The sequence below is a fragment of the Gadus macrocephalus genome, chromosome 11, assembly GCF_031168955.1.
Source record: "Gadus macrocephalus chromosome 11, ASM3116895v1".
Lineage (NCBI taxonomy): Eukaryota > Metazoa > Chordata > Actinopteri > Gadiformes > Gadidae > Gadus > Gadus macrocephalus.
The window spans coordinates 2,619,470-2,644,738 of record NC_082392.1 but is presented as its reverse complement, the minus strand read 5'-3'; the positions used below and the strand labels follow the sequence as shown (position 1 = coordinate 2,644,738).

Sequence of the window (25,269 nt, the reverse complement as noted above, 5' to 3'; positions counted from 1 at the left end):
TGACTTGGGTATAAAAACAGAAAGGTGCAGTGTTCGCTGTAACCGAGTAATGACGGTAAAGGCCTTTGTGGACAGACCTTAAAGCGAGGATCAAATGCAGAACACATGACAGCCCAGTGGAACCGTGACTTCAGAACGCTCACCCGGTCTTCATGATTAATGCATTTGGAGCGCTGTGATCTCAATGAGGGCAGCTCACGGAGGGTAATTAAAAGTGGGATGACACAGTGTTTGCTCCTGGAAGGAGAAGACACTGCCATCATTATCATTAGGCTTGATTTGTTTTTTGACTGGATTTGCTGACTGCATATCAATACTCATGCAGGGTGGGGTGTAGAATGAGAAACAGCTGACCCAGCCGTGAAAAGAAAGAAAAAGAAAAGGGGATCAGTACATGGACATTTTTCTTTAGATAATTATGAAATTGAGAAATATTGTGAATAGTTTTTCATTTATACATGTAGCCTATAATTAATTGCTATATTAATTCACGAGAAAGTCCGATGCAACCAAGTATTCTTTCGTTTAAGAAACAATTTCAGTACATCACAGCAGTGAACAAAGAACAGACTGCTAAAACAAGTTTACATAATCAATGGAAAGTTAATGTGACCCGATTGGACGATTTAGAACGAGTAAAAGCCCCAGATGAAAAACACAATAAACATGGAGCCTAATATCGGCTTTGGCGTCTCAACCGTACCGAAGAAACAAAATCCTGAGCTCGATGTTCCTAGAAACCACACAAAACGAGTTCCTATACTCCTTCTCCACCTTTGGGTCATGGTATATGTCCTGTAGTAAAGTGTAGAGTTCACCTGGACTCTGCATAACCCCCCCCCCGCCCCCCCACCCCTCTTATGCACTTTGTACATGTTGTACGTCCTGGCACTTAAAAATAGTGCTTCGCATTTTGTAGCACCTTATCCCAGCTATCTTTGTTGTGTACGGGGAATGGGTTAACCTAGTGATTGTTAGTGCTTTGCACTTGGTTCTATGAACATCCTTACTGTACCGACAGCAATATATTGTTTCTCTTTCTTCTGACAAAGGTTCTTATTGTGAGGCACTTTGGATAAAAGCGTCTGCTAAATGCCCTGATGGTAAATGTAGTGCTTACGTATCAGGTGGTCTGGTGGTTCCCCAGCTCTGAAGAGTTTAACAGAAACTGAACTCGGTCGCTCTCGTCAACTTCACTCAGTTCACGTCGTGTACGACCTACCGAGACCAGCAACACAGTCCCCTAGCACAACAAAGACATCACCGTCACATAACAAAAAGGCTGTTGATGTTTGCAGCCAAATAAAAAACTTGATATTGATTTTCCAAACAGCAGAGACCACCACTTAACCAACAGTAAAGTTTCATCTCTCAGTGTAACTATCCCTAACTGGCACCCACATTAAACTCTGAGGAATATTGATGCTTTCTTTACGGCCATTTAAATCAGGCGTTGTTATTGGTTTTATTCCCACTGTCTGCGCGTAGGATAAATGGAGTGATAAAAAAAGAGGCGTCCCCCATTCTGTCCCCTATTGACGGTTCCCGTAGTCCTACTGGGCTAGTAAAGACGCCATCATGATGGATACAGGGGGGGGGGGGGGGAAACATGGTGGGAGACTCGTCTCAGAGACGCTGAGGCAGCGGCGGGCTGAGGGGGAAGATGACATGCACACGGGGGAGGAATGGGGGAGGGTGGGGGGGGAGGAGCGGGGGAGCTGGGTCAGGGCAGGACGGAGGAGGGCAGAACCTGCGACTGGGAATAAGCTGCAGAGGAGAGGAAATGATGGGAACGAAAAAAAATTATATCTATGTATATATACATATGAAAGATTGGAGCCGAGACACTGAGGGGGATTTATGTGTTTGGATGCACGGGATGATGCAAATACACACGCACGCACGCACACACACACACACACACACACACACACACACACACACACACACACACCTCATAAACAGATGACATAGTCTCTCTCTGTCCATCTCCCCTCTCTGTCTTCGCTCCCTCCCTGTCTCTCCCTTCTCTCTCTCTCTCTCTTCTCTGCAGCTCTAGAAGACCTCTCCAGAACACCTCTCTTGAAGATGTCTCTAAATAACTCTCTAGAAGACCTCTATAAAGATCCTCTCTAGAGGACCTCTCTAGAAGACCTCTCTAGAAGATCTCTCCAGAAGACCCCTCTAGGAAACCCCCCAGAAGACATCTCTAGAAGGTCGCTCTAGAAGGTCGCTCTAGAAGACCGGCCGGTGGAAGATCTCCCCCGAGCCCAGCCGGCGTTTCAGCTCCTTGAGCAGCAGCTCCCGCTCCCACTCAGCGCCCTTCATGAAGCCCCGGTTCTCCTGGGCCCGCCGGGAAAGGTAGGGCATCACCTCGTTCACGGGCCCGTAGGGGACGTACTTGTAGACCGGGAAGCCCGCCTGCCCTGCGACGCGAGGGAGTCAAGGGAAGAGAGGAGTAAAAAGGAGAGAAGGGAGAAGGTATTGGAGAGGAGGTCTAGCATAAAAAGGAAGGAGATGTTAGATATAGCCTCCACGCTCGTGGAGGCTCTGGGAGGCTGCGGGAGGCTGCGGGATAAAAGGATGGTTTAAAAGGTGAACCCACTCAGTCGGACTACGCAGAGAAACCTTTCACCCTCCCTCTGTGGGCGTCTCAAAGGAAGAGACCTCTGTTTAGTGAGTCGGGCGAAGCAGCACCGCAGCACCACGGGGAGACCTGCTCTGTGCCGACGAGAAAGCAAAGCAACGCCGACCGACCGGCACACGCCGGTCGGTCCAGCGTCCCCCGCGGATCGGCCGTCGGGCCTCGCCACGCCCGACTCGTCGGCTGAGGACGGCTGCCCGTTGTCTCGTGTCTGGGCCTGACGCACGGACCCCCCCGTGCTGAACGCGCAGCGTCGGGGGCACGGGTTTGAGCGGGCAGTTTGTCAATGCAGACGGCCCGCGCTGAAAGGTCAGTAACCGGCGGGAACCTGCGCCGGGCTACCGTAACCATGGCGAGTAAGACGCCGTAATTGGAAAAAAAGTTACAAAAAGAAAACAGCCCATCCAACCGGAGCCAGACAAACTAATAATCAATCGCAGCGCAGTGAATAGCTTAAGGTCAGCCGCAGATGGCTCCTGTTTTTATGTGAATGTGTTGGCGGATGAATGTGCCAAGTGTGCGTGTCTGCTGTGTCGGCATGTGTGGGTCAATCTTATCTTCAGTCTTACCCAGTGGGAAGCTGATCTGGTCGCACATGCCAAGTAGCTGGCCGAAGGAGACCTTCCCCTCCGCTGGAGCCAGGCCTAGCTCATTCATCCTGGGGGGGGGGTGAAACAAAGTTTTAAACCCCGTAGCGCTTCAGGGAGAAGGGGAGCCAGAGGGCGGCAGAGAGCGGCCGCACGGAAAGAGATAAGGTTTAACGGGGGAACGCCGGGAAAAGTAAGAGAGTGGAGAATAGAGAGGAAAGATCTCGACGGAGGCGGTGGGAAGCCGGTGGTTTGAGAAAGAGAGATGTGAGTAAATGATACAAGACAGGAGAGGGAAAAACCCAGAACTGAGCGAGAGAGAGGAATGGAGGCCAGGGAAGACAAGGGAAAAGGGGTATAGGATCATATGGATTTAGAGAGATTTATACATTTATGTACAGGTTTGTGTATTCTCTCAGATGTCGGTACGTAGCAGAAGCAGCAGCAGGGTGGATTCCATCACGAGGAGACGATCGAGGACGAGACAAAGCGTGCTTATCAGGTGGATTCAAAACCGCAGCGTTGGCTCCGGTTTAATCGAGGGAAATATTCCACAACCTTTCCTTCATCGAGTTTGTATCTCGATTAACAACACGCATCTGTTTACACAAAGGGCACAGGACGGTCCCCGCCGTCGCGGCCTGCTGGGCTGTTGACGAGGACCCCGCTGATGTGGACTCACATCCAGGCCTCAGGCTGCGGCCGCGGCCGTGGTGAGCACCATCAGCGCTGGATAATGGCGTGGATCCCGTTGGATGATAGAAGGGCATGGGCTCGGAGTCAGACCGGCACCGAAGGAGGCCCAGCGTGGCACCGTTTCAGAAGCCGACTGCTCAGACGGAGGAAATGTCTCTCGCTGCATCGCACTCTCACATGCGCTTTGAAGATGGATGCAGAATGTGTGTGAGTGTGTGGTGTTATCTCTTCAGTGTGTGGTGTGTGTGTGTGTGTGTGTGTGTGTGTGTATGTAACCTGCTCACTGTGAGAATGTGTGTGTTTTTGTGTGTATGTGTAGTGTAACCTCCCCAGAGTGTGTGTGTGTGAGTGAGTGAGTGAGTGAGTGAGTGAGTGAGTGAGTGAGTGAGTGAGTGAGTGAGTGAGAGAGATAGAGAGAGAGTGTGTGTGTGTGTGTGTGTGTGTGTGTGTGTGTGTGTTACCTCCTCACTGTGAGAATGTGTGCGTTTTTGTGTTTGTGGTGTTACCTCCTCAGTGTGTGTGTGTGTGTGTGTGTGTGTGCGTGTGCGTGTGCGGTGTTACCTCCTCAGTGTGTGTGTGTGTGTGTGTTTGTGTGTGTGTGTGCGTTACCTCCTCAGAGTGTGTCTCACGGTGTCCTCGTTGTGACTCGCCACCATCACATTGGCCTTCCTGCTGAGTGAGATCTCCTCCAGCAGGAGGTCCAGACACCTACACACACACACACACACACACACACACACACACACACACACACACACACACACACACACACACACACACACACACACACACACACACACACACACACACACACACACGTTGCCATGAGAGGGTGTCACATGATGTCTAGCACATTCCAAGTTGCCATCTTTGCGCTCATCTCATTACAATAATAACACAAGTCGGTGATTATGGAACGTTCTGTCAAGAAGTACGAGGACGGCCGCCTGAACTCCTGTCATGGAGCTTGTGATGTCTTGGTCTCGAGCTAATGGCCGAGCATTGGAACACGGGTATTGATGAAACACAGTCAATGAGTTCCGTTCAGACCCAATATATACCATCCATCTAAGAGGATCCTGGTACAAGAGGAGTTTTGGAATGAAATCCAAGACCAGAATATATGATTTATAATCAATAAACTGATCAGATGTGTTCTTTATCAATACATTGTGCTGACAGCATATAATGGATTATGTCGGTGGCTTCAGGCAAAGCATATCTGATTTAATAACCAATAACAGATGAGTTGTGTTCTTTATTAGTACATTGTACTGACAACATATTATGCATTCTGTCGTTTGCTTCAAGCGAAGCATACATGATTAATAAATCAATACCAGATTAGAAGTGTGCTTTATCAACAGGACATATATCACACGTGGACGTATGGATTTAAACCAGAGGACCACGTCCTTTCGTCCGTCCGGACGACGGACAGCCGGACGGCTAAAGGCCCCGCCCCCCTCCCACCTGTGATACATCCGATTGGTTGCCTGGTAGTCGGGGTGGACGGGGTCCTCGTAGCCCAGCAGCACGGCCCGCTCTCTCTCCTGGTGCATGTAGGCCCCCCGCACCACCTTGGCCCCCAGGCACCAGCCCTGGCGCCGCGAGCGCTCCAGGTCCACGCTCAGGCTGGTGAACGCCTCCTGTGAGGGCGAAGGGGAAGGAGGGAACTGATGTAAAGCACAAAGTACCTCAAGAATTCAATTGAATTCAACTGATATAATAATAATATTTTTTAACTTTACATTCAGAAAGATCAAAGTGCTACAGAGTTTAAGAGAGAGGGAAAAAAATAAAACGGGTTGTTTAAACATATAATGCATAAACAGTAAAAGGGAAATTAGCAAAAGGCTTTTTTAAAAAGATAAGTCTTCTGTAGTCTGTGGGGCCTTCAGGTGGTCAGGGAGGGCGTTCATAGTCTTGGGGCAGCAGCGGAGAGATCCATAAAGCATGACGCACATGTGGAATTGAATTGAGTTCAACTCAACATGCACCTCATGCTTTATATCAGTTCACTTCAATGTTATTTGTATGGCCCTTAATCACAGGTCTCAAAAGGCTTAACAGGCATTATATTTATGACACAGAAAGGTGTTCATGTTTATAAAGATGCTTCATGTTCCTTGTGAGGAATTATGACTGAATAGTGACCTTGAGGTAACCCTGTTAGGTGTCCTACGGTAAGGAATAGTGACCTTGAGGTAGCCCTGGTAGGTGTACTACCATAGTGAATATCGACCTTGAGGTGGCGCTGTTAGGTGTACTACGGTAGTTAATGATCTTGAGATGGCGCTGTTAGGTGTACTACGGTAGTTAATGATCTTGAGATGGCGCTGTTAGGTGTACTACGGTAGTTAATGACCTTGAGATAGCACTGTTAGGTGTACTACGTTAGTGAATGACCTTGAGGTGGCACTGTTAGGTGTACTACAGGAGTGAATATTGACCTTGAGGTAGCCCTATTAGGTGTACTACGGTAGTGAATAGTGACCTTGAGGTAGCCCTATTAGGTGTACTACGGTAGTGAATAGTGACCTTGAGGTAGCCCTATTAGGTGTACTACGGTAGTGAATAGTGACCTTGAGGTAGCCCTATTAGGTGTACTACGGTAGTGAATAGTGACCTTGAGGTAGCCCTATTAGGTGTACTACGGTAGTGAATAGTGACCTTGAGGTGGCCCTATTAGGTGTACTATGGTAGTGAATAGTGACCTTGGGGTGGCCCTATTAGGTGTACTACGGTAGTGAATAGGGACCTTGAGGTGGCAGTCTTAGGTGTACTACGGTAGTGAATAGGGACCTTGAGGTGGCACTATTAGGTGTACTACGGTAGTGAATAGGGACTTGAGGGGGCACTATTAGGTGTACTACGGTTGTGACCTTGAGGTAGCACTGGTAGGTGTTGAGGATGAGGGGCTTCTGGCCGTTGTAGACCCTCTGCATCTCCAGGGTCAGGTAGCTGATGGCCGGCTGAAGGTACGTCTGCTCTGCGTCCACCATCAGGCGAACACCGTTCTCCTCTGCGTGCTAACACACACACACACACACACACACACACACACACACACACACACACACAGACACTCACACACAAGCAGCCACACACACACACACACACATGCGGATACAGACACATGTACACACACACACACACACACACACACACACACACACACACACACACACACACACACACACACACACACGCAGATGCACACACTCAAACACACACAAACACACACAAATAAGCAGACACACATACAAATACACACACACACACACACACACACACACACACACACACACACACACACACACACACACACACACACACACACACACACACACACACACACACACACGAGACAGGCCATCAGGGTTAATAAAGAGAAGAGCGGTGCTTTATATTACCCACAGGGACGGCCATGTTTCTGTTGTTGAACGATGGCGTCATGTTAACTGAAGTACCGTGGACCGAGACACTAAATCTCTCTCTCTGTGCAAACACTTTAAATTAAGATATAATAATAACCGTCATAACTCGCGGGGCGACCGAAGCGTTGAACACAGGCTGCTCGAACGTAGATAGAGAGGAGGCGAACAATAACACTCCATCAGTGAAACACACACGAGCGGAGCGCGCCACATCAAGTAGGAGAGGGTTCATCTGCATGGCCGCTGCCGGGGAGCATTTGGAAGCTGTCGCCGTCGCGGGCCCCTCCAATGTGTTGTGTAGATTAGGGCTGTGTCTGTTCCTCCCAACGCTTTATGAAGTATTGTTTGTTCGGAAGTGTTCATCACTACTGCGGGTGACAATGGGGGCGAGCTCGCTCACTCACTGCTATCACAAACGTCTTTATAGCAGGTAGAGAATGGAGCTGTTCAAGAATCGTAGGGTGGTAGCACATGACTCATTGTGCAGCGTTTGTGTGTGTTTATGTATTCACCCCTGGTATTAACATGCCACTCTGGATTTACGGGCTTTTGCTTTTTGAATAAATCAATACTAGGTACTCTGCATTAGCATTTAGTGTGGAATAAATGTCAAATGGTGAGAGAAAACATTCGACGTCCTCAGAGACACCACACTTCACTTAGGGAAAAATAATACTTTAAGAACGAAGGAGCTCCACGCAACAGTGAGCAGTGCCTCTACCGCGGTCCACCCCTGAATGCATTAAGCTTGATATACTGAATCTATTCTGACAGTAACGTCCCCAGGGACGCTAAAGAAATAATCACCCGCGTGCCATACATGCAACTATATGGGGTGCGGTGAAACATATCCAATGATACCAATAAATAAACAGCTATATGGATTGTGGGTCTCTGCGTTCTGCATTTCCTCGGTGTCTCTTGCGTCGCCCGGACTTGTGATTGCCCCCGCAGCGGACGTGTCCGTGGTGAGTGACGGTCTGTAGCGGGCGCAGTAGCTTTGATGGATGGAGAGTGACACGCTGAATGTGTTTACACGAGGTGTCACCAGCGCCCGTCTGCAGAGCCCACGGACGACTGGACTCGATGCTACTAATAGAGAACCAATCCCAGATCCACAAGTCCTACTATATAAGAGCAGAACTGCTGATCCAGCAGTCCTACTGTGTTATAGCAGAACCTATGATCTAGTATTCCTGTTATGTTATAGCAGAACTTTGATCTCTCAGTCCTAATTCCTTGTTTTCTGTTCTTCCTGTAAACCCTCTTCTGGTGCTTCGAAACAGCGCTCTATAAATCCGACATACCATTACCATCACCAGTCCTATCATCAGCCCATGTAATCCCTACTGCGTGTGTTTTCCTCGTGTAGCAAGGCTCCGACCCCCCTGGCGTGCAGTGAGTCTAGCTGGGTCTGCGTCTGATTGAGCAGAACTAAACGCACCTTAGCCAACACGTCCATTCGCTGCAGGATCCTCTTCATCTGCCGCTCTTCCTCAGCCGTGAAGCGGTCCAACAGAGGCACCAGCTCCCCTTTCTGGAGCACAAGAGACCACAACCACCACACCAGAGCCAAACCGCCACACCAGTGAGGACTACAGCCCCACTAAGGGCCGGGACTCATCCCAGGGTGGATTACTTATTTAACGCTGTAGAATCTAAACCCATCAATAAGTCAAACCACTGTTTATTTAAGCTGGTGAAAGTAGTAAAATAGCCTTAAACCCAGACACTCATGAATTAAGCATTTGTTTTGTTAAATGGGTGAGAGTAATTTCATCCTTTAGTTAGAACCCTGAACTCATGTGTAAAACATTGCCACTGTTTCTGGTGATGAACATGGAAATGAAGAAGATATTTCTACGTGCCTGTTCTTCCCAGACCCCCGCAAGAACTCATTTGTTGTTACATTTTTAATTTGTAATTAGTGAATTCATAATTTCCATTTTTGTTTTCCTGTTTCGACCCCCGCACCCACCCCGACGTCTGGGACGACCAGCAGGTGGGATGCGTCGGCTCTGCTGTCGATCAGGATGTCCCAGTCCAGCATGTCGATGGTGCTGAAGACACAAGATAAAACCCAGTACAGGTCGGCATCGCAGAGGTCGAGCCAATTCATCTTTTTGGCTGTGAGTGACGGCTTCTTCATGAATTCATGAATGTCTGAGTCCATAAAGTCATCAAATAATTTAAGATATTTTAATTGGTAAACAACTAATTACTGTAATACTTATCTCACATAAGAAAAACGATCATACAATTGAAGAAGTATTTTATAATTATTATAACGGAAACAAAAAATATTTAGTTAGCATCATACAGCCATAACATCATACAACATACAACCAGTAAATAATTGTTTACTGATTGTATGCAGGGAAGATATAAATTCAATCATATCAGATAAATATGCTGCTGTTTAAGCCATCCATCCATCTATCACAGGAGCCTAATCATGAAGCAAACTACAGTTTATTAAAATGAAATATTTATGAAATATTTCCGGTCCAGGTACAAAGAAGCTGGAATTAGCAGGGACCCTGAGTGTATTCAACGACAGTGATGAACGAGAGCAGGAAACGAGTAGGAGTGTGTTTAGCCTGTGTGTCCACACCGAGCGACTCGGTAGGAGGGGAGACATCTGCTGTTAATGTACACATCTCACAGGGAACATATCTCCCTCCTGGGGGGTTAAGATAGCGGTGGATACAATTACCCAGACGAGCTCTGCATGGTGTCAGTGAACCAGCCGTGGACGTCCCCCTCTGCTCCCGATCTGCTGAGAAACTCCTGAATAAATGAAACAGAGCAAAAGCCTCTGGTAATGCATGTCTTCAGCCGGCCCTTATCCTAAAACAAACCCACTGCGATACCGCCCGAACCGCGGAGCCTCGCGAGGCCGGCCCGATTCGCACTCTTTGGGTTTCGCAACGAAAATCAGCCTGGCCTTGTCTGGACAGTAATTGATTTCCGATGATGGCCGCCGCATCGCAGTGCTCAAGAGACTCCGGTGATAGATTACTGGAAGCTAAGCAAAAACATATTCTAATTGGCGGAAAAACTATTTGAACATAGTCTATTTCGGATAAAGCGCTTTTGATCACGCCGTAGATTGCCAAAATCGACTCAGTTGCTGCCATTGTTTGTTTTGTTTTTCTGCAGATTGCGGCTCTCATTGTCCGTGGTGGACTGAGATCCCTCCTGAGCAATGATTGGTTCTGGCATTGAAAACATCTTAAAAAGGCTTTTCGGCAGGATTGTGGTCAGACTGTCAGACTGATCTGAGAGAAACCGAACGTAAACTCTGACATCAGGCGGCCCCTCGCATGCTGCGATGGGCATCAACGAGCACTTACGCAGAGAGTCCACTAACAAGTGGAAGGATAACTGATCAGATTTCCTCCATACTACTCTGCTGCAACCCGAGCCTGATGTCCCATTGGCAGTCGGGGAGAAAGCGCTGACCTGCAGTTGTTTGAGCTCCAGCTTTTGCTCCAAGGCCTCCCTGTTGCCGTATCCTTGCTGAGCCGCCAGAAAGCTGAAGAATCTGCGCCACTTCACCAGAACCTCGGAGAGCCGGAGCTTAAGAGGGAATTAAAGAGTGTGTGTGTGTGTGTGTGTGTGTGTGTGTGTGTGTGTGTGTGTGTGTGTGTGTGTGTGTGTGTGTGTGTGTGTGTGTGTGTGTGTTTGGGGGGGAGGTTGAGAGAAAGGACAGACAGGCCTTCCTCAGCACATGTCAACACACCCCATCGCATGCCATCTTTCTCGCATGCAGGCTTTTTAAATCCTCTCTCGCTGCACTCACCAGGAACTGAGGCCGCGCAAGCGCTGTCATCTTGATGGCGGAGAAGCCTTCCAGGGCGCCCCCACCTAGGAGCCACTCACACTGATCATCAACCGTCGCACCACAGTGCGACAGTGATCGCCACCCGGGGCGATCACTGTGTGTGTGTGTGGGGGGGGTAATGAAACACATCTCCTGACCCACGTGTCCCAACGTATGGTCATATGATCCGAGCACAAGCACTTAACTGCAGCTCGCGTTTGGTGTTGACCCTCGTTGCCCTGTGACAACTCTTTATAAAGTAAAGCCCGTCTGGGTTTGGTGACTGCCAGAGAATGGGACTGACTATGCCTGCTACTCGTTCCTGTAGCAGAGGCTTCAATTCCCAGTGAACTCATCAGGCGCATGTAACAGAGGAGCGGTGACTTGTGACAGGGCACCTCGCTCAAGGATGCTGGGATGTGGACTGGGCCGCAGACATCTGGGATGGAACTGAGAACCTTTCTGCTGGGAGTCTTAGCACGCTAACCTCCGCTACGCTACCCTGCGCCCAAACGATGGCACGGAGGTAATCAGTGAATCGTAATCAGTGTGTCGCTCGTTCGTCGCTTTGTGCTGGTGTTGACAGTGGCGGCGTGCTATTGTCTCGCTCACCAGATGCTCGGATGCACTCGAGGAAGGTCTCCGCGTTGCGGTCACACTTGGCTTCATCAGCATAGAAATACGTGCGGGCTTCACAGGATTCCCTGCGACGCTCTCCACACTGCGTGTTCATTCCGTGTTTGCCTTGTCTGTGGTCTGCCCCTGGGGATCGGGATTGCATTTGCATTCGCAGTTACTTGAAATTACATCATGTCCCGGCAATATTGAGGGCAACACGGGGAAACGTACCCGTGTTAGTCTTCCCCTCGGTGGAAACGTATGGGCTGAAAAAAAAGAGTCACATTTAAAAATAGGAATGGTTTTCAGTTGAACTCGGGCTGAAATAGGGGATCCACGAGTCTATAGCTTGTGTAAATAGACGATCTGGCAATGAGTCACAGGGAGGCAGGAAGGAACTTTTTGCTTGTTATGAGGAGACGATAAGCAAAGTGCACGGTTGTTTTGATTGTGTTCATGATTGGTATAATTACATGATCCAAAACATTGTATTTAACCAGATTAAAGTACACTTTTCAATGTGCTTTGCATTGCATGTAGTGCTGCTCTAGGTAAAGACCCTACAGAGATACCAGTTCATGATTGCCAGAAATACCTGGGAGCGAGACGTAAGTCTGATACAGGTCATGCAACTCAACGTAGGTGTGCACCCAACAACTGCAGTTCTGTGCCAGGGCATTATGCAACGATACTCTGTTTGTTTTGGCTATCACAGCCTGTTCCCGCCGCTTTAATGGTGGACTTGTGTATCGCTATGATGATAAAAATACCACAGCATACATGGATAGCCAAGGACAGCCGAGGTGTGCTAACCCCAGAGAAGCTCTGTACTGGCCTCTTTTATAGCGCGGTGCCCTCCCTGAATGCTGCCAGCTATTCTCTGGACCTCCGCCTGTCAGGGGGACAGTAGCACACATGTGCAGAGGCAGCCAAGATTAAAGGCTGGCTCGGGTTCGCAAAAAGTCTGGAGATGGAACACAGGTTATTCATGTATGCGATTGGTTCCCTTCAGAGGGCGGCTGAAGCCTATGCATGTGTTTGCTGCTGCAATCTAGAATCAGCGGAGCGTGGGATCTCACAGACAGAGGATTCCCCCTATCAGGATCACCTTTACCGACATTCCCGAGAATCCTTTTAACCTCTGTGTTTTGCTGTCAGACGCTGACTAATGTCTCCGGTATCTTGACAGAGCGCTGCAGCGCCTGTCAGACCCTCGCCGTCTGGGATCAAGCTCACTTCCTGCCGTCAGTCTGTCTGGGAGGCATTTGTTGGCTGTGAGAAAGCCTGTCTGAATGAGAATCTTTCAGCGGTTGAAAAGCAGACACCAATTCAATACCTCAAGTCTAACCTGACGCTTTGTTGAGATCGGGAGGTATTATTCACATGATGGTAATAAAAGGTATGAAAGAATAACCACTTTTGACTAAACTATGAATCGGCTCTAAAAGACGATCCAAACAGTAATTGCTTTGCCGTGAAACCTTGCATATTGTGCATCCGCTAGTCAAATCTATTTCTGAGTGAATTTCTGCGGATTTGATAATGGCGCTGCTTAAGTTAACAGAAATTGTATGTAGGTTACCCGATCTGACCTCTAAGAGCTGGAAAATCCGTATGTGAGATAAGAGGCAGTGCATTACCACCAGATAAGCTGCTTCGGTAGAGGTACTTCACACCATGGTGTCAGTACTATTTCCTCGGTACAAAGCACAGACAGTGTTGGCAGGTTGCTGATAACTACCCTAACAAGATGGTCTATTTCAGGCCCTATGAGATGGGCCTCACATCTCGGTGCTGAAAATGGGCAGACTGAGTGGTTTCTACGTTGCTTGTCGAGCGAGTGCATATTGGTTTGTCCCATTACATGACAGGACATTTATTCAGCTGATGCTTTCTTTAGTCCAAAGTAACTTAAAATAGGTGCAAGAATCACGTGATGGTGGGGATGGATACTGGTTTGTTATGGGGCAGATCAAAATGTTATATATTACAGAATGGTTCTGAGGATGATGCATATTGTAAGAACATGCATCTCCTTCAGAACCGCACTGTAATATATTACTGTGTGGTTCTGAAACTAATACATATCGTTATAATGACAAGTAGTTTCTTCAGAACCACGCTATAATATATTACAGCGTGGTTCTGAAGACAATACACATGGCTGGAACCTCTAAACCCCCTGCAGAACCCTATCCACACCATGCTTACCGCAGCACGTCCTCCTGGTCCTCCCCCGGGCTGAGGTCCTCCTCCACGCTGAAGTCCAGCACCGACCCCACCCCGAAGGCCTGGTTCTTCTGCAGCAGGGGCCGGATGGCGCGGTGGTCCTCCCCCGCCACAAACTGGCCGTAGAACGTCATCTTCATCAGCTGCTCGAAGGCCCGCTGGCCCATAACCTTCTTACCCAGGTCCATTATCTGGGGGAGACCGGGGAGAACAGGAATAATAGACGACGCTCAAATGCCTGCATTTCCTTTTATTCTAAAATGGCTGCCAGCAGAATGTTCCAGAGCAGCTACTGATTTAATGATAACACTAATACATTTGATTTATAGAGCGCTTTTCTAGATGCTAAAATACACGTTACAGAGTGAGCGTAAAATAAAATAATTTAATACGAACGTATATTCGTAAAAAGATTTAAAAAAAGGAGCAAAAGGAGAGAAGGGAAGGAGGTTACGTGGTGAAAGCAATCTTAAGATTTAAATCAGTTTAGTTAAATATCCAGGTGGAAGCAATTGTACATTTATACACTTTCAAGCCCAGATGCGACCGTGGGCTGGCATGGCTTCCATTCTTCCACTTAAGGCCTAAATGATGCCGCCAGCGGCAGGCTGTTGGGCAGACACGCTCCTCTCTCTCCCCGGAATAATTAAACCACCGCTTTAATGGCCCCATAGATTCTAGGGATTTCGTGTGCTCTTAATAAGAGCGAAATTGGCTTGTCTGGGAATCTGTGCAAGGAAGAAACTCAACCTGCCGTCCACACACACACACACACACACACACACACACACACACACACACACACACACACACACACACACACACACACACACACACACACACACACACACACACACACACTAAATTAAAAGTATCTGTGTCCGCTCATGTATTATGTAGCTCTCTGCAGGATCGACTTCTAAGTGTGGACCTGGACCTAGTCAACATTACGGCTTCCAAAACATGGGAGGGACGCTATTGCTGGAATGGATAATTCCATTCTTAAAATAGAGCAGCTTGTAATAGGATACAAGTGTATACAAGACGAACTTGACTAAAGGAAAAAAAAAACTTGGAAAGAAGAACACTAAGATAACTTTTAAAGAAGGCCTGAGGAGCGGAAGCCTCTATTTGGGGAGCTTTTTAGTCTGAGTAATTAGGTCCCTGGCATCTTGCAGGCAGAGTTTGGTTTGTTTGCAGTCAATTCCAAACCACAGCTAACTGGCTCCTGCAGTTCATAAATCTGACCTACATAAATAATACTTTATATAATAAATGAAACGATTAAAGAAGGCTTTTACCAGTTGTAATTTGAAGATAAGAAAATATAGTTTTTAATGTAGTCGCATTTAATGAATCCAATAACCCTTCAGAATATGCGATTCGAAGGGCGGAGGGGAGTGAGTTTAAATACCATGGGTCTGTATTTTACGACTTTAGTTATGAACGATTTAAATTGTGTTAAACTTGTCCATATAAGGTGTGTGAGATGATGTCACACTGACACATAACCTACATGTTTAAAAGTTCCTTTCATTCTCGAAGTTGCAGATAGGCTACATCTCAAACCACACCTGCAACATAACAACAACCCATAATAATGGATTAATAAGAGGTAATTACCTCTTTATTCTTATCCACCAGGATGTCATAGGAGCAGAGCTTAAACACCACTAGACTTCTTAGGAGCTCTAAAGAGTCCTTGCTCTTGTATGCCTCCCGTGTGTGCTCGAAGTCCACGGAGACGCCAGCACCTGGACATGCGTCGCCTCTTCCTCGCCGGGAGGGTCGCTCCCACGGCGGCTTAGGACGCGCGGTGTCCCTCTCAGCCCCGGTCGCGGCGACGTTGGAGCCGAGTCGTATTGCGTTCAGTCTTTTCAAATTTGGTCCCAAGTTGAACCCCGTCCGGCGGGTCAACCCCGGCCCCGTCTTCACAACATACCACATTATACGGTGGAGGTCACACGGACCACACTCAAAGTGCAATTTGAAGGTCTGAAGTGAACACGGAGCGGGTCCGCGCGGGTTCAGTTGGTTTTCAGTATTGTCCGTTAGCGTTTTCACCCAAAGGCGCACATTTAAAAGTCACCGCTTTTAAAACCGACCGAATGTGGACGTGCGCCTTCAGGTGTGACGCGGGGTAGACGATGACGAAGAAATAACAAACAATAACAAACAAGCGTGGCATGTAATGTGAGCCCCCACAAACACAAGTGAGAATCAACAGAGAAAACAGAATGAATTTAAGGAAAACATTTTAGGCCAGTATGCATCCTAAAACATACAACAAACCAAATGTACACCGTGTTTGTATATCATGACAGACCAATGCATTTGGGATGATTTTCATAATTACCACACGAGGGCGCCATTGTTCTACATAGTCGTTTCTTGCGACCCCACACTCGTAAATATTCGAAAATACATGCAATATTAAAAACGTTGACAAATAACAGAAAAGGGTTGCTTCGAAATTCTAGGAATATAATATAAACCAGTTGAGGCCTTTTGCTTAATTCACATTTGTGCTTCTTAGAATGATGGCATAGGCCTACCTCAGAGGAGGTGGGGGATGATGAAGATGATGATGAGGATGTCGTCTAATGATCTAAATGTCATTATTGTGACCTTGATATTAAGTCTGATTGTATTGTTCCTGTATTTGTTGGATTGTATGTTCAACCCATTCACGCCCACCAACCGCATTGTATTCAATGTTAGATCTATAAAACCAGATTAGAGTACAGAAGTCTCCTGTAGAACCAGGCCGTCCATTTGTCCGCCACGCATGGCGCTCAAAGCTCAGCCACGGCTGCCTCGATCCCCTCTCGTCTCACGACGGAACGCCTGGGACGACATGCGTACAATAAGCGTTACAGGCAAGAAAGAGAAGAGAGGGCGGGACTTTCAGTTACATGGGTTAAGCTGGTAGAGGGAGGGACTTTCGGTATCAGCGATATCCGTTTCTGTTACATGTTTCAGATTTTGCGTTGTCAGAATATTCGTCGAAACCCCACACGGTCTGACATTTTCGTTGTTATTCTTCTCGTCTTGTTCTCGTTATTTTCGCTCCAGGGGACGGTTAACGGACGCACGCGGCGTATATAAAGAAGAGACCGGATGTGAATTACGAGAGACCAGGATAACGCTTCAGTCCAGGGTCCTATCTCAGCTTGCCCTAACGGTGGCCAAGGATAGAGTAACAAATCAGGAATTTCCCTTCTGCCACTCCTGAGAGCGCCAGAGAAGACCCAAAGTTACGGATTAAACCCCTCTCCTCAGAGAGCGGCCAAGAAAGGACCCAAAACAACAGTTTTTGGTCCATCACAACTTTAATTCTGACGCAGTGAGGACTTTTTCGGCTGAAATCTAACTTTTTTCGGTGCGGGATGTTAAGACGCGTCGGGTTTACGACACAGCGACTTTTTTTTTCTTCCCTTTGAGCAATCTTTAAGGAGTTGATGTCGCACTAACGGAGCTTCTCCTCAACACATTCCCCTTTGCAACCCTGGTTCGGTGGGAATGAGGAGATCGCGAACCTGTTGCGTAATCGTTTTTTGGACACTTTATTTTGGACCTTGGGTGCGTCGATGACGCACAGGGTGGCCCATTTACAATATTCTTTTGAATGCGGATTATATTTGATTCATAAAGTGAACTCTATGATAGGCTGCATCACCAGCACCTCTGGATTTAGCGCACAAACCTCCCGCTTGGGCCACAATAGAGAAGCCTCGTCGCTGGAGCCATAGGGGCCACTAGGAGGATGCATCCTTATGTACAATGGCATTGAACAACTCTTTGGCATTTGTTGCGGTGGTTTCTTTCTTTCTTTGCTCCTGTTTTGGCCAAGAACTCAATCCGAGGGGCAGGAATGTATGCAAGCCACCAGGGTAAGTGTTTGCCCATCTGCAAACTGAATATAGGCTTGCTAGACCCTCTCTTTTTACAAGAGCCATGCCAATAACAGTGGAAGGATGGTTATAGAGGCTTTGAAGAGGTCGTAAGGCTATATTTGACCTGATAACATGCGTTCTCTACGGCTTGGTTATAGCGTGGAAGTGGACGGGGGGGTTGGGGGGTTAAGAAAGCGGTCATCCAGATGTGCAAGGAGCCCATTGGTTACATTTCACCACAGGGGGCGCTAGAAGTGACCTTCGGAGAACTTGCAACATCTGTCGATCAAACTGTTTGTGATGTAGGACTGACTTACCTTTTGGAAATGAACTTCCACACAGGAGGGGTTTTTGATTGGGCCACCTGTTTCGACGTTATAGAAGAAAACATATTTCTATCAAATGCCTCCGGATTGACATAGGCTTACTGGTGATACTGTTTTTTCAAATGTTCCTGGCACATGTCGTTCGGATGGTTGAATTGCATTCACTTCTGTATTTTCCTTTAAAGAGTGTGAACCGCTTCCAAAAGCCATCTAGAGTGTACAATCTCACTCCACAATATGCTGTTTTGACCTCCCAACCCCATCAACGATCATATCGGTCGGTTAGTATGGGATAGATGATTGTGTTTATAACTGTTCCCTGGATCCTTCGGAGCCAGAATAACGTTGTCCATGTCGCTGGTATATTGTCTTACCCTCTGCAGCAGACATGTGATGATGGAGCTGTGATAGAAATCATGTGCTCATGCTATATGAAAGAGCTCCTTGTTCCTGCAGTTTGACCTCACTCACGCAGTCTGAAACATATATGTAGGCCAACTCAAGCACGACCACTAGAAAGTTGGCCTGTATCCAGTAACCCTTTAGAATATGTGGGTGGAAAAAAGTGAGTTTTAACCACCATGGGTCTGTGTTTTAAGACTTGGTTATAAACAATTTAAATAGTGTTGACCTTGTCCATATAAGGTGTGTGGGATGATGTCACACATCACCTACATGTTTACAAGTTCCTTTCATTCTTAAGCAACACATGCATTCGTTTAGCCTTTCCTCTCTTGGTCTGTACGTCATGGATGTGGTAACGTCAGCACTGTCTCCCTCCATCCCGTATTTTCTCACAGTGTCTGGAAGTCCAAACATATTTATTGATGCAATGCTTTTGTTGTTGACGGCAAACACATTGTTCTGGAATGAGCACAGCCACAAGCGCAGCTCTTGAATGGCCTGGAAGTTGATTCTTTTGGAGCAAGACAATAATAAAATATACAATGATGGCGCTAATGACGACACCCACTACTGCCTAATTGCTTTTTAAAATTGTCCCTCAACACAATGCAGAGTGAATGTATGATGAATAAATCAAAGATGAACCAGGGTTTCCCCAAGCTATGACGGCAAGGCCAGGAGAGCCAATACTGTGTCCTCAGATAGATGTTGAGGGTTCTGGGATAGCTAGCTGATTGTTCCGGGTTAGGTAGTTGATTGTTCTGGGTTAGCTAGTTGATTTGTCTGGGTTAGATAGTTAATAGTCATTGGTGAGCTAGTTCATTGTTTTGGGTTAGTTAGTTCTTCATTCTGGGTTAGCCAGTTGATTATTCTTGGTTAGCTAGTCGATTGTTCTGAATAGTTAGCTGTTTGTTCTGGGTTAGCTAGTTGATTGTTGGGTTAGTTTTGACGTTTTCATTTCAACCAACACAGAGGACATTCCAATAAACAGCAGGGGAAACAAACCCATTGGCTAAGCTCAGTAAGTATAACTCTTCCTAGTACGTGAAGCTCTCAGAGGTTATGCTCGTAATTATTATTATTATTACTGCCCCCCCCCCCTCCTCCATTATTGCTTCCTGCTCCCTGGCCGGAGGACTGGAGGAAGACTGCTGTCTGAAGATACCACAGAGGAAGCTCAAGTGTTGCAGGGGCCCGCCAGAGGTCAAAGGCGTGGGAGGATGGAGACACATTTGTCCTCTCTCCCCACGGATCCAAACTTGGCTTCCAACCCCCCTCTCGCTCATGCAGACCCCCCACTCCTCCGCTCGCGTGCTTATCTGCCCTGGCTCCACTGGCTGCAGGCACCTGTTGTTAAAAGCTGCTTCGTCTTCTCTCGCTCGACGTTTAATGTTTGTCGGTGGCATCCAGGCAAGCGGGCCGTGCTAAAGGGCAAGGCCATTATGAAAGACGGGGCGGTTATGGATGGGATGTTAACCGGGGATGGACTCAGTGTACTCACTGTGGTAAGGAATGCCTCGCATTCCCCTGGCCCCCGGTGCTATACAGCTACATCAGTGAGAACCATAAGGCGCAGTGCTGGGCTGGGGAATTCCTTCACGGCTCTTCAAGGTTTATTCTGTTCAAACTCACGTATGTATGTGTTTATATTCCTCTTTATTTGGGTTTGTAACCGTCTGTCCGAACCTCCGTTCCAGGGCTCCAGGTCTGACATGCTGTAGTGGATGGGGCCAGCTGGCGGATGAATGCCTGACACGTATGTATACGCGCTGTATTATAATTATCCACAACGATCCGCACATGCTGTGGGTTTACTTGTAGCGGAGCCCCATTGAGTGACGTGACGCTCTGTGCCTGTTCCCTCACAGCTCTCTGCGGAGGAAACTTCACCTGCAAGGAGAATGAAGTGTGTGTCAGACCCAATGAGTGCCGCTGTCGCCATGGATACTTTGGAGCTAGCTGTGACACGAGTAAGGCAATAGGCTCCATTCACCTTGCAGCCATGTTGTTTAGAAACGGCTGTTGTTTTGGCTGCTCCTCCTGTGGTGTCTCGGTGCATTTGACAAACAAACAAAGGCATTTCTTTAGTTTGACAGCGTCTTAAAGTATTATGGGAGATTGTGTCAGGGCTAGCTTTACCGGAACATTTCTTCTCAATGCTGATGGCACCACATTTACATTTAGGGGCATTGAGCAGACGCTTTAATCCAGAACGATTTACAATGAGTACATTTGTCAGAAGAAAGAGAAACAACAATATAACGCTGTCTGTACGGTAAAGATGTTCACAGAACCAAGTGCCGAGCACTAACAACTGTTAGGTTAACCCACTCCCCGTACACAACGAAGATAGCTAGGATAAGACGCTACACAATGCTAAGCACTATTTTTTAGTGCCAGGACGTACGACATACAATAAGTGTAAGTATGTTCAACCAAGTATGTTCTTCCGCAGAGTGCCCCTCCCAGTTCTGGGGCCCCGACTGCAAGGGGAAGTGCCACTGCTACCCCAACGGCCAGTGTGACGACCTGACCGGCCAGTGCACCTGCAACCCCAACCGCTGGGGCCCCAACTGTGAGAACGCCTGCCTGTGCAACAAGGGCAAGTGCGACCAGGACACGGGCAAATGCACCTGCCACCCGGGCTTCTGGGGCCCCCAGTGCAACAACAACTGCTACTGCAGCCTGACGTCGGTGTGCGACGCCGCCGGACGCTGCATCTGCAACCCCGGCTGGACCGGCCGAAACTGCGCCATGCAGTGCAACTGCAACAACTCGCCGTGCGACCAGTTCACGGGCCGCTGCCAGTGCCGCGAGAGGCTGTGGGGCCAGAGGTGCGACCGGTACTGCCAGTGCGTGCACGGCAAATGCAACCAGGCGGACGGCTCGTGCACCTGCACCCCGGGGTTCCGAGGGAAGTTCTGCAGGGAGCCCTGTCCCGCCGGCTTCTACGGGCAGAACTGCAGGAACAGGTGAGAACGTACGCAGCGGAGGCCGTGGCGACATGGGGGGCGGGCTGCGGTCGTGCAGGGCTGGTCTGACGGGAACTGCACGCCTAATAGGGGCATCTGAGTGTTTGTTTTAAACATAGCATAATCTAAATGAGATTTGGGGATGAATATCAGTACAACAAAGGCGACATGCTAAAGACAGGTCATTCAAATTGACCACATTGAAGGCTGACCATGCCATCCAGATATCTACCGTGCTATCTTTTGCATTAACAATTTTTGAACAAAGTCTTCTGCCTGTTGAGTTTGGTTTCAAAGGCCCCTCTCAATGGGCCCCCTGAGGCCGCTGGGGGTCCAGGAGCAGAGCGTGACGGTGGTTGTCTTGTGGTTCCCCTGCCGGCCGCTAGGTGCGGACACTGCAAGGGCCAGCAGCCCTGCAAGGTGACGGAGGGCCGCTGCATCACGTGCGACCGCGGCTGGAACGGCACGCGCTGCGACCAGCTGTGCTCCAAGGGCTTCTTCGGGGAGGGCTGCCAGGAGGAGTGCCCTGCCTGTAAGGACGGGCACCACTGTGACCCCATCCACGGCAAATGCTCCCACTGCAACCCCGGCTGGATCGGGGACCGGTAGGTGCACACTCAGCGGCACTACGGGCAGCGATGCTGTCGTACTATCAGCTTCACAGGCACGCAAACACACACAGTCACACGCACACAAACCCACAGTGCCACTCTTTGATATATTATACTGCACTGCCCGTCTGTACTTAACTCAAGTGGAAGCCATGTAAAATATACAAAAGCACAATATACATTTTTTTTCTTCTCACAGACATACACACACACATACACACGCAGACACACACACACACACACACACACACACACACACACACACACACACACACACACACGCACACACACACACACACACACACACACACACGCACACGCACACGCACACGCACACACACACACACACACACACACACAGAGACACACACAAACACCTACAATCCACAACATAATGTTATGTTTCTGTTGTCTGGGCAGCTCGTCCCTCACTCTACACAGTGCGCTAGCTTAGCCGTCGTCACACTGCTCCCCTTCTCCAGGGAAGGGCTTCGGTCCCTCCTGAAGGACTCTGGGTCAGCAGCAGAGACCCAGAGGCTCACAGAGAGTCCTAAAGAGAGTCTTCCCCTGAAACAGATGTTACTTTAGAGGGAAATGCAGCACAGCAAAAGGTTCTTGGGAATAATTAAAAGCTGTGCACACACATAACTCCACCTGTTCCTCATCAGCCCCACTGTCTTGCACTACTTGTTAGCGTGTGTGGACATAGTAATCTTCAAAATGCATGTCATCTGGGACCCAGCAGTCCGACGTTGCCTCAGCAGAACCTCTGGGGGGAGATAGTTCAGAGGCCGAGAGAAAGAACCGAAAGGGGCGGAGTCACCCTTTAACGACCGAGATATCCTACCCAAGAGAAAATCACGCAACCCTTGCGAGTTTTCAGAATTTGAACTGTATTTCTATAAGCCAGTAGCTACACTAGTGAACTGTTTTCATCTGCTGATTCGAAACCTGTGTGTGTTTGTGTGTGTGTGTGTGTGTGTGTTTTTGTGTCCATGTGTGTGCTTTGTTTGTGTGTGGGATTTGCGTGTGTGTGTGTGGTATGGTGCGGTTTGTGTGTGCGCGTGTGTTTGGTGTGTGTTAATGTGTGTGTGTGCGTGCGTTCGGTGTGTGTGTGGTGTTGTGTTGTTTGTATGTGCGTCTGAGTGTGGTGCGGTGTGTCGTGGTGTGTGCGTGTGCATATGGTTTGGTCGTGTGTGTGTTGTGCGTATGTTAACGTGTGTGTGCGCGCACGTGTGTGTGTCTATGTGTGTGTGTGTTTGTGTGTGTGTGTGTCTATGTGTGTGTGTTTGTGTGTGTGTGTTTGTGTGTGTGTGTGTGTAGGTGTGGGGAGCGATGCCCCAACGGAACGTACGGGGAGAACTGTGGGAGCGACTGCAGCCACTGCTTCAACGGGGCGTGCCACCTGGTCACCGGAGAGTGCCTGTGCGACCCCGGGTTCCACGGCGTCTAGTGAGTCACATGACCTGCCGCATGTCCTACCGAGCGCCTGCATTGTAAACGTACCGTATGTTCATAGAGGCCTCCTCTCTGTATTAATGTCACAAGAATGGATCTGAGGTCGCTTTTAGTTGTTTTTAAGTCGGTGTTTCTAATATAGAAAAGGAGCGAGCACGCTCTAGGAAAAGCAGAGTAAACTCAAGAGGAATTCTAGACGTTTGCCAGCAGTGGTTGATGGGAGGAAAACATTTGTCTTCGCTGCTATAACTCTCTGTTTCCTGTATCGGTCCACCATATGGTTGTTGTTTTTTTTCTACCTCTGAAAAAAGGTGTGTTTTCTTTGTGCGTTCTGAAGCTGCAACATGACGTGTCAGGCCGGACAGTTCGGGGTGAACTGCAACCAAACGTGCTCCTGCCATAACAAGAACTGCAACGCCGTGTCCGGGGCCTGCAACCTACGTAAGGATCACACACCGACGTGTTACAGGCAGTCTTTCTTCTTACCGATCGATAACAACATCCACCATGAACTCTGTTCTTGGCCGTATGCAATGTATGCACAGCCACTGCCAATCTCTTTATATTTAGGGCGATTAGCAGACGCTTTTATCCAACGCGGCTGACAACCGTTAATACACACATAAGCCGATGGCAGAGTCAGCCATGCAAGGCGACAGCCAGCTCGTCAGAAGCAGCTAGGGTTAGGTGCATTGCTCAAGGACACCTTGTCACTCAGCTAGTAGGAGCCAGGGTTCGAACTAGCAACCTTACGGTTACAAGTCAACCTGCACCACCTCCTGAGTGGGTGCTTTCTTCTACCGAGCCATAACAACATCCACCGGGAACTTTGTTCTGGCGCGTATGCAATGTCCGCACAGCCACAGCCAAACTCTTTGTAGACATTTTCCAAACAAATCCACCTTGTATGACAAAAAACAACCACATTGCGTTCATATTTTAAGACCTGTAGCTGTGGGTCCGTCAGGACAGCTGTTAAAGGTGACACTCTGGTATAGAATGTCTCGTGTGTTTGCCCGCAGACCGTAAGCAGATACACAGACGTGGACTCCGCTCCGCTCGTGTTTTCAGAGCGAGAGAGAGAGAGAGAGAGAGAGCGAGAGAGAGAGAGAGAGAGAGAGAGAGAGAGAGAGAGAGAGAGAGAGAGAGAGAGAGCGACGCTGGCTCTTGATGATCGAGTTTCCAGGCCTTTGTCCTCCGACCGCTGTGTGTGTGTGTGTGTTGGGCCGGTCCCACGCAGGCGGGACGCGGCTGAGGAAGAGATAAAGAGGGACGAGGAGGAAAAGGGGACATGAGAGAAAGTAACAGAGGAGAAGAACGGAATGAGAAAGAAGAGGAATTTCGAAAAAGGGGGAAAGGGGAAAAGAGAGGCTTTGTTGCGTTCGGAGGGAATAGACCAAAATAGGAGGGAGTGAGTTAAAGAAGAGAAGGAAATAGGAAGGGTGTAGGAAGCAGGGTTAGGGTTCGGGAAGTGGCCTTGTGTAGGAAGCATGGGGTCGCCCAGGGTTTCGTCCAATGGGAGTGTCAGGTGGGGCAGTGATGTCATCGGGTCCCTTCACCT

At 48.5% G+C, this 25,269-nt stretch overlaps 2 protein-coding genes across 3 annotated transcripts in view; one reads left to right on the top strand and one right to left on the bottom strand.

Annotated features, from left to right (window-relative positions):
* Positions 1-506: 506 nt before the first annotated feature.
* prodhb (proline dehydrogenase (oxidase) 1b) lies at positions 507-16,250 on the bottom strand. Its single transcript, XM_060064018.1, has 14 exons — positions 15,664-16,250; positions 14,023-14,231; positions 12,043-12,077; positions 11,806-11,955; positions 11,173-11,237; positions 10,833-10,949; positions 10,084-10,157; positions 9,346-9,427; positions 8,812-8,904; positions 6,813-6,959; positions 5,401-5,576; positions 4,537-4,635; positions 3,214-3,302; positions 507-2,426 (listed from the first exon to the last, which is right to left on the bottom strand). The coding sequence occupies exons 1-14, from the start codon at positions 15,985-15,987 to the stop codon at positions 2,236-2,238; spliced, it is 1,851 nt and encodes a 616-aa protein (XP_059920001.1). The 5' UTR covers positions 15,988-16,250; the 3' UTR covers positions 507-2,235.
* A 603-nt stretch (positions 16,251-16,853) lies between these two features.
* The window catches only part of scarf2 (scavenger receptor class F, member 2), a 20,695-nt gene continuing 12,279 nt past the window's right edge, over positions 16,854-25,269 (top strand). Inside the window, exons 1-7 of one of the 2 annotated variants that reach the window (XM_060064017.1) lie at positions 16,854-17,933; positions 20,365-20,423; positions 20,536-20,637; positions 21,123-21,639; positions 22,026-22,244; positions 23,574-23,702; positions 24,046-24,149. In XM_060064017.1, the coding sequence (XP_059920000.1) occupies positions 17,824-17,933; positions 20,365-20,423; positions 20,536-20,637; positions 21,123-21,639; positions 22,026-22,244; positions 23,574-23,702; positions 24,046-24,149 (1,240 nt within the window). In that variant the 5' untranslated portion in view covers positions 16,854-17,823. The remainder of the gene's footprint in view (positions 17,934-20,364; positions 20,424-20,535; positions 20,638-21,122; positions 21,640-22,025; positions 22,245-23,573; positions 23,703-24,045; positions 24,150-25,269) is intronic. The other variant, XM_060064016.1, reaches the window with a different exon arrangement.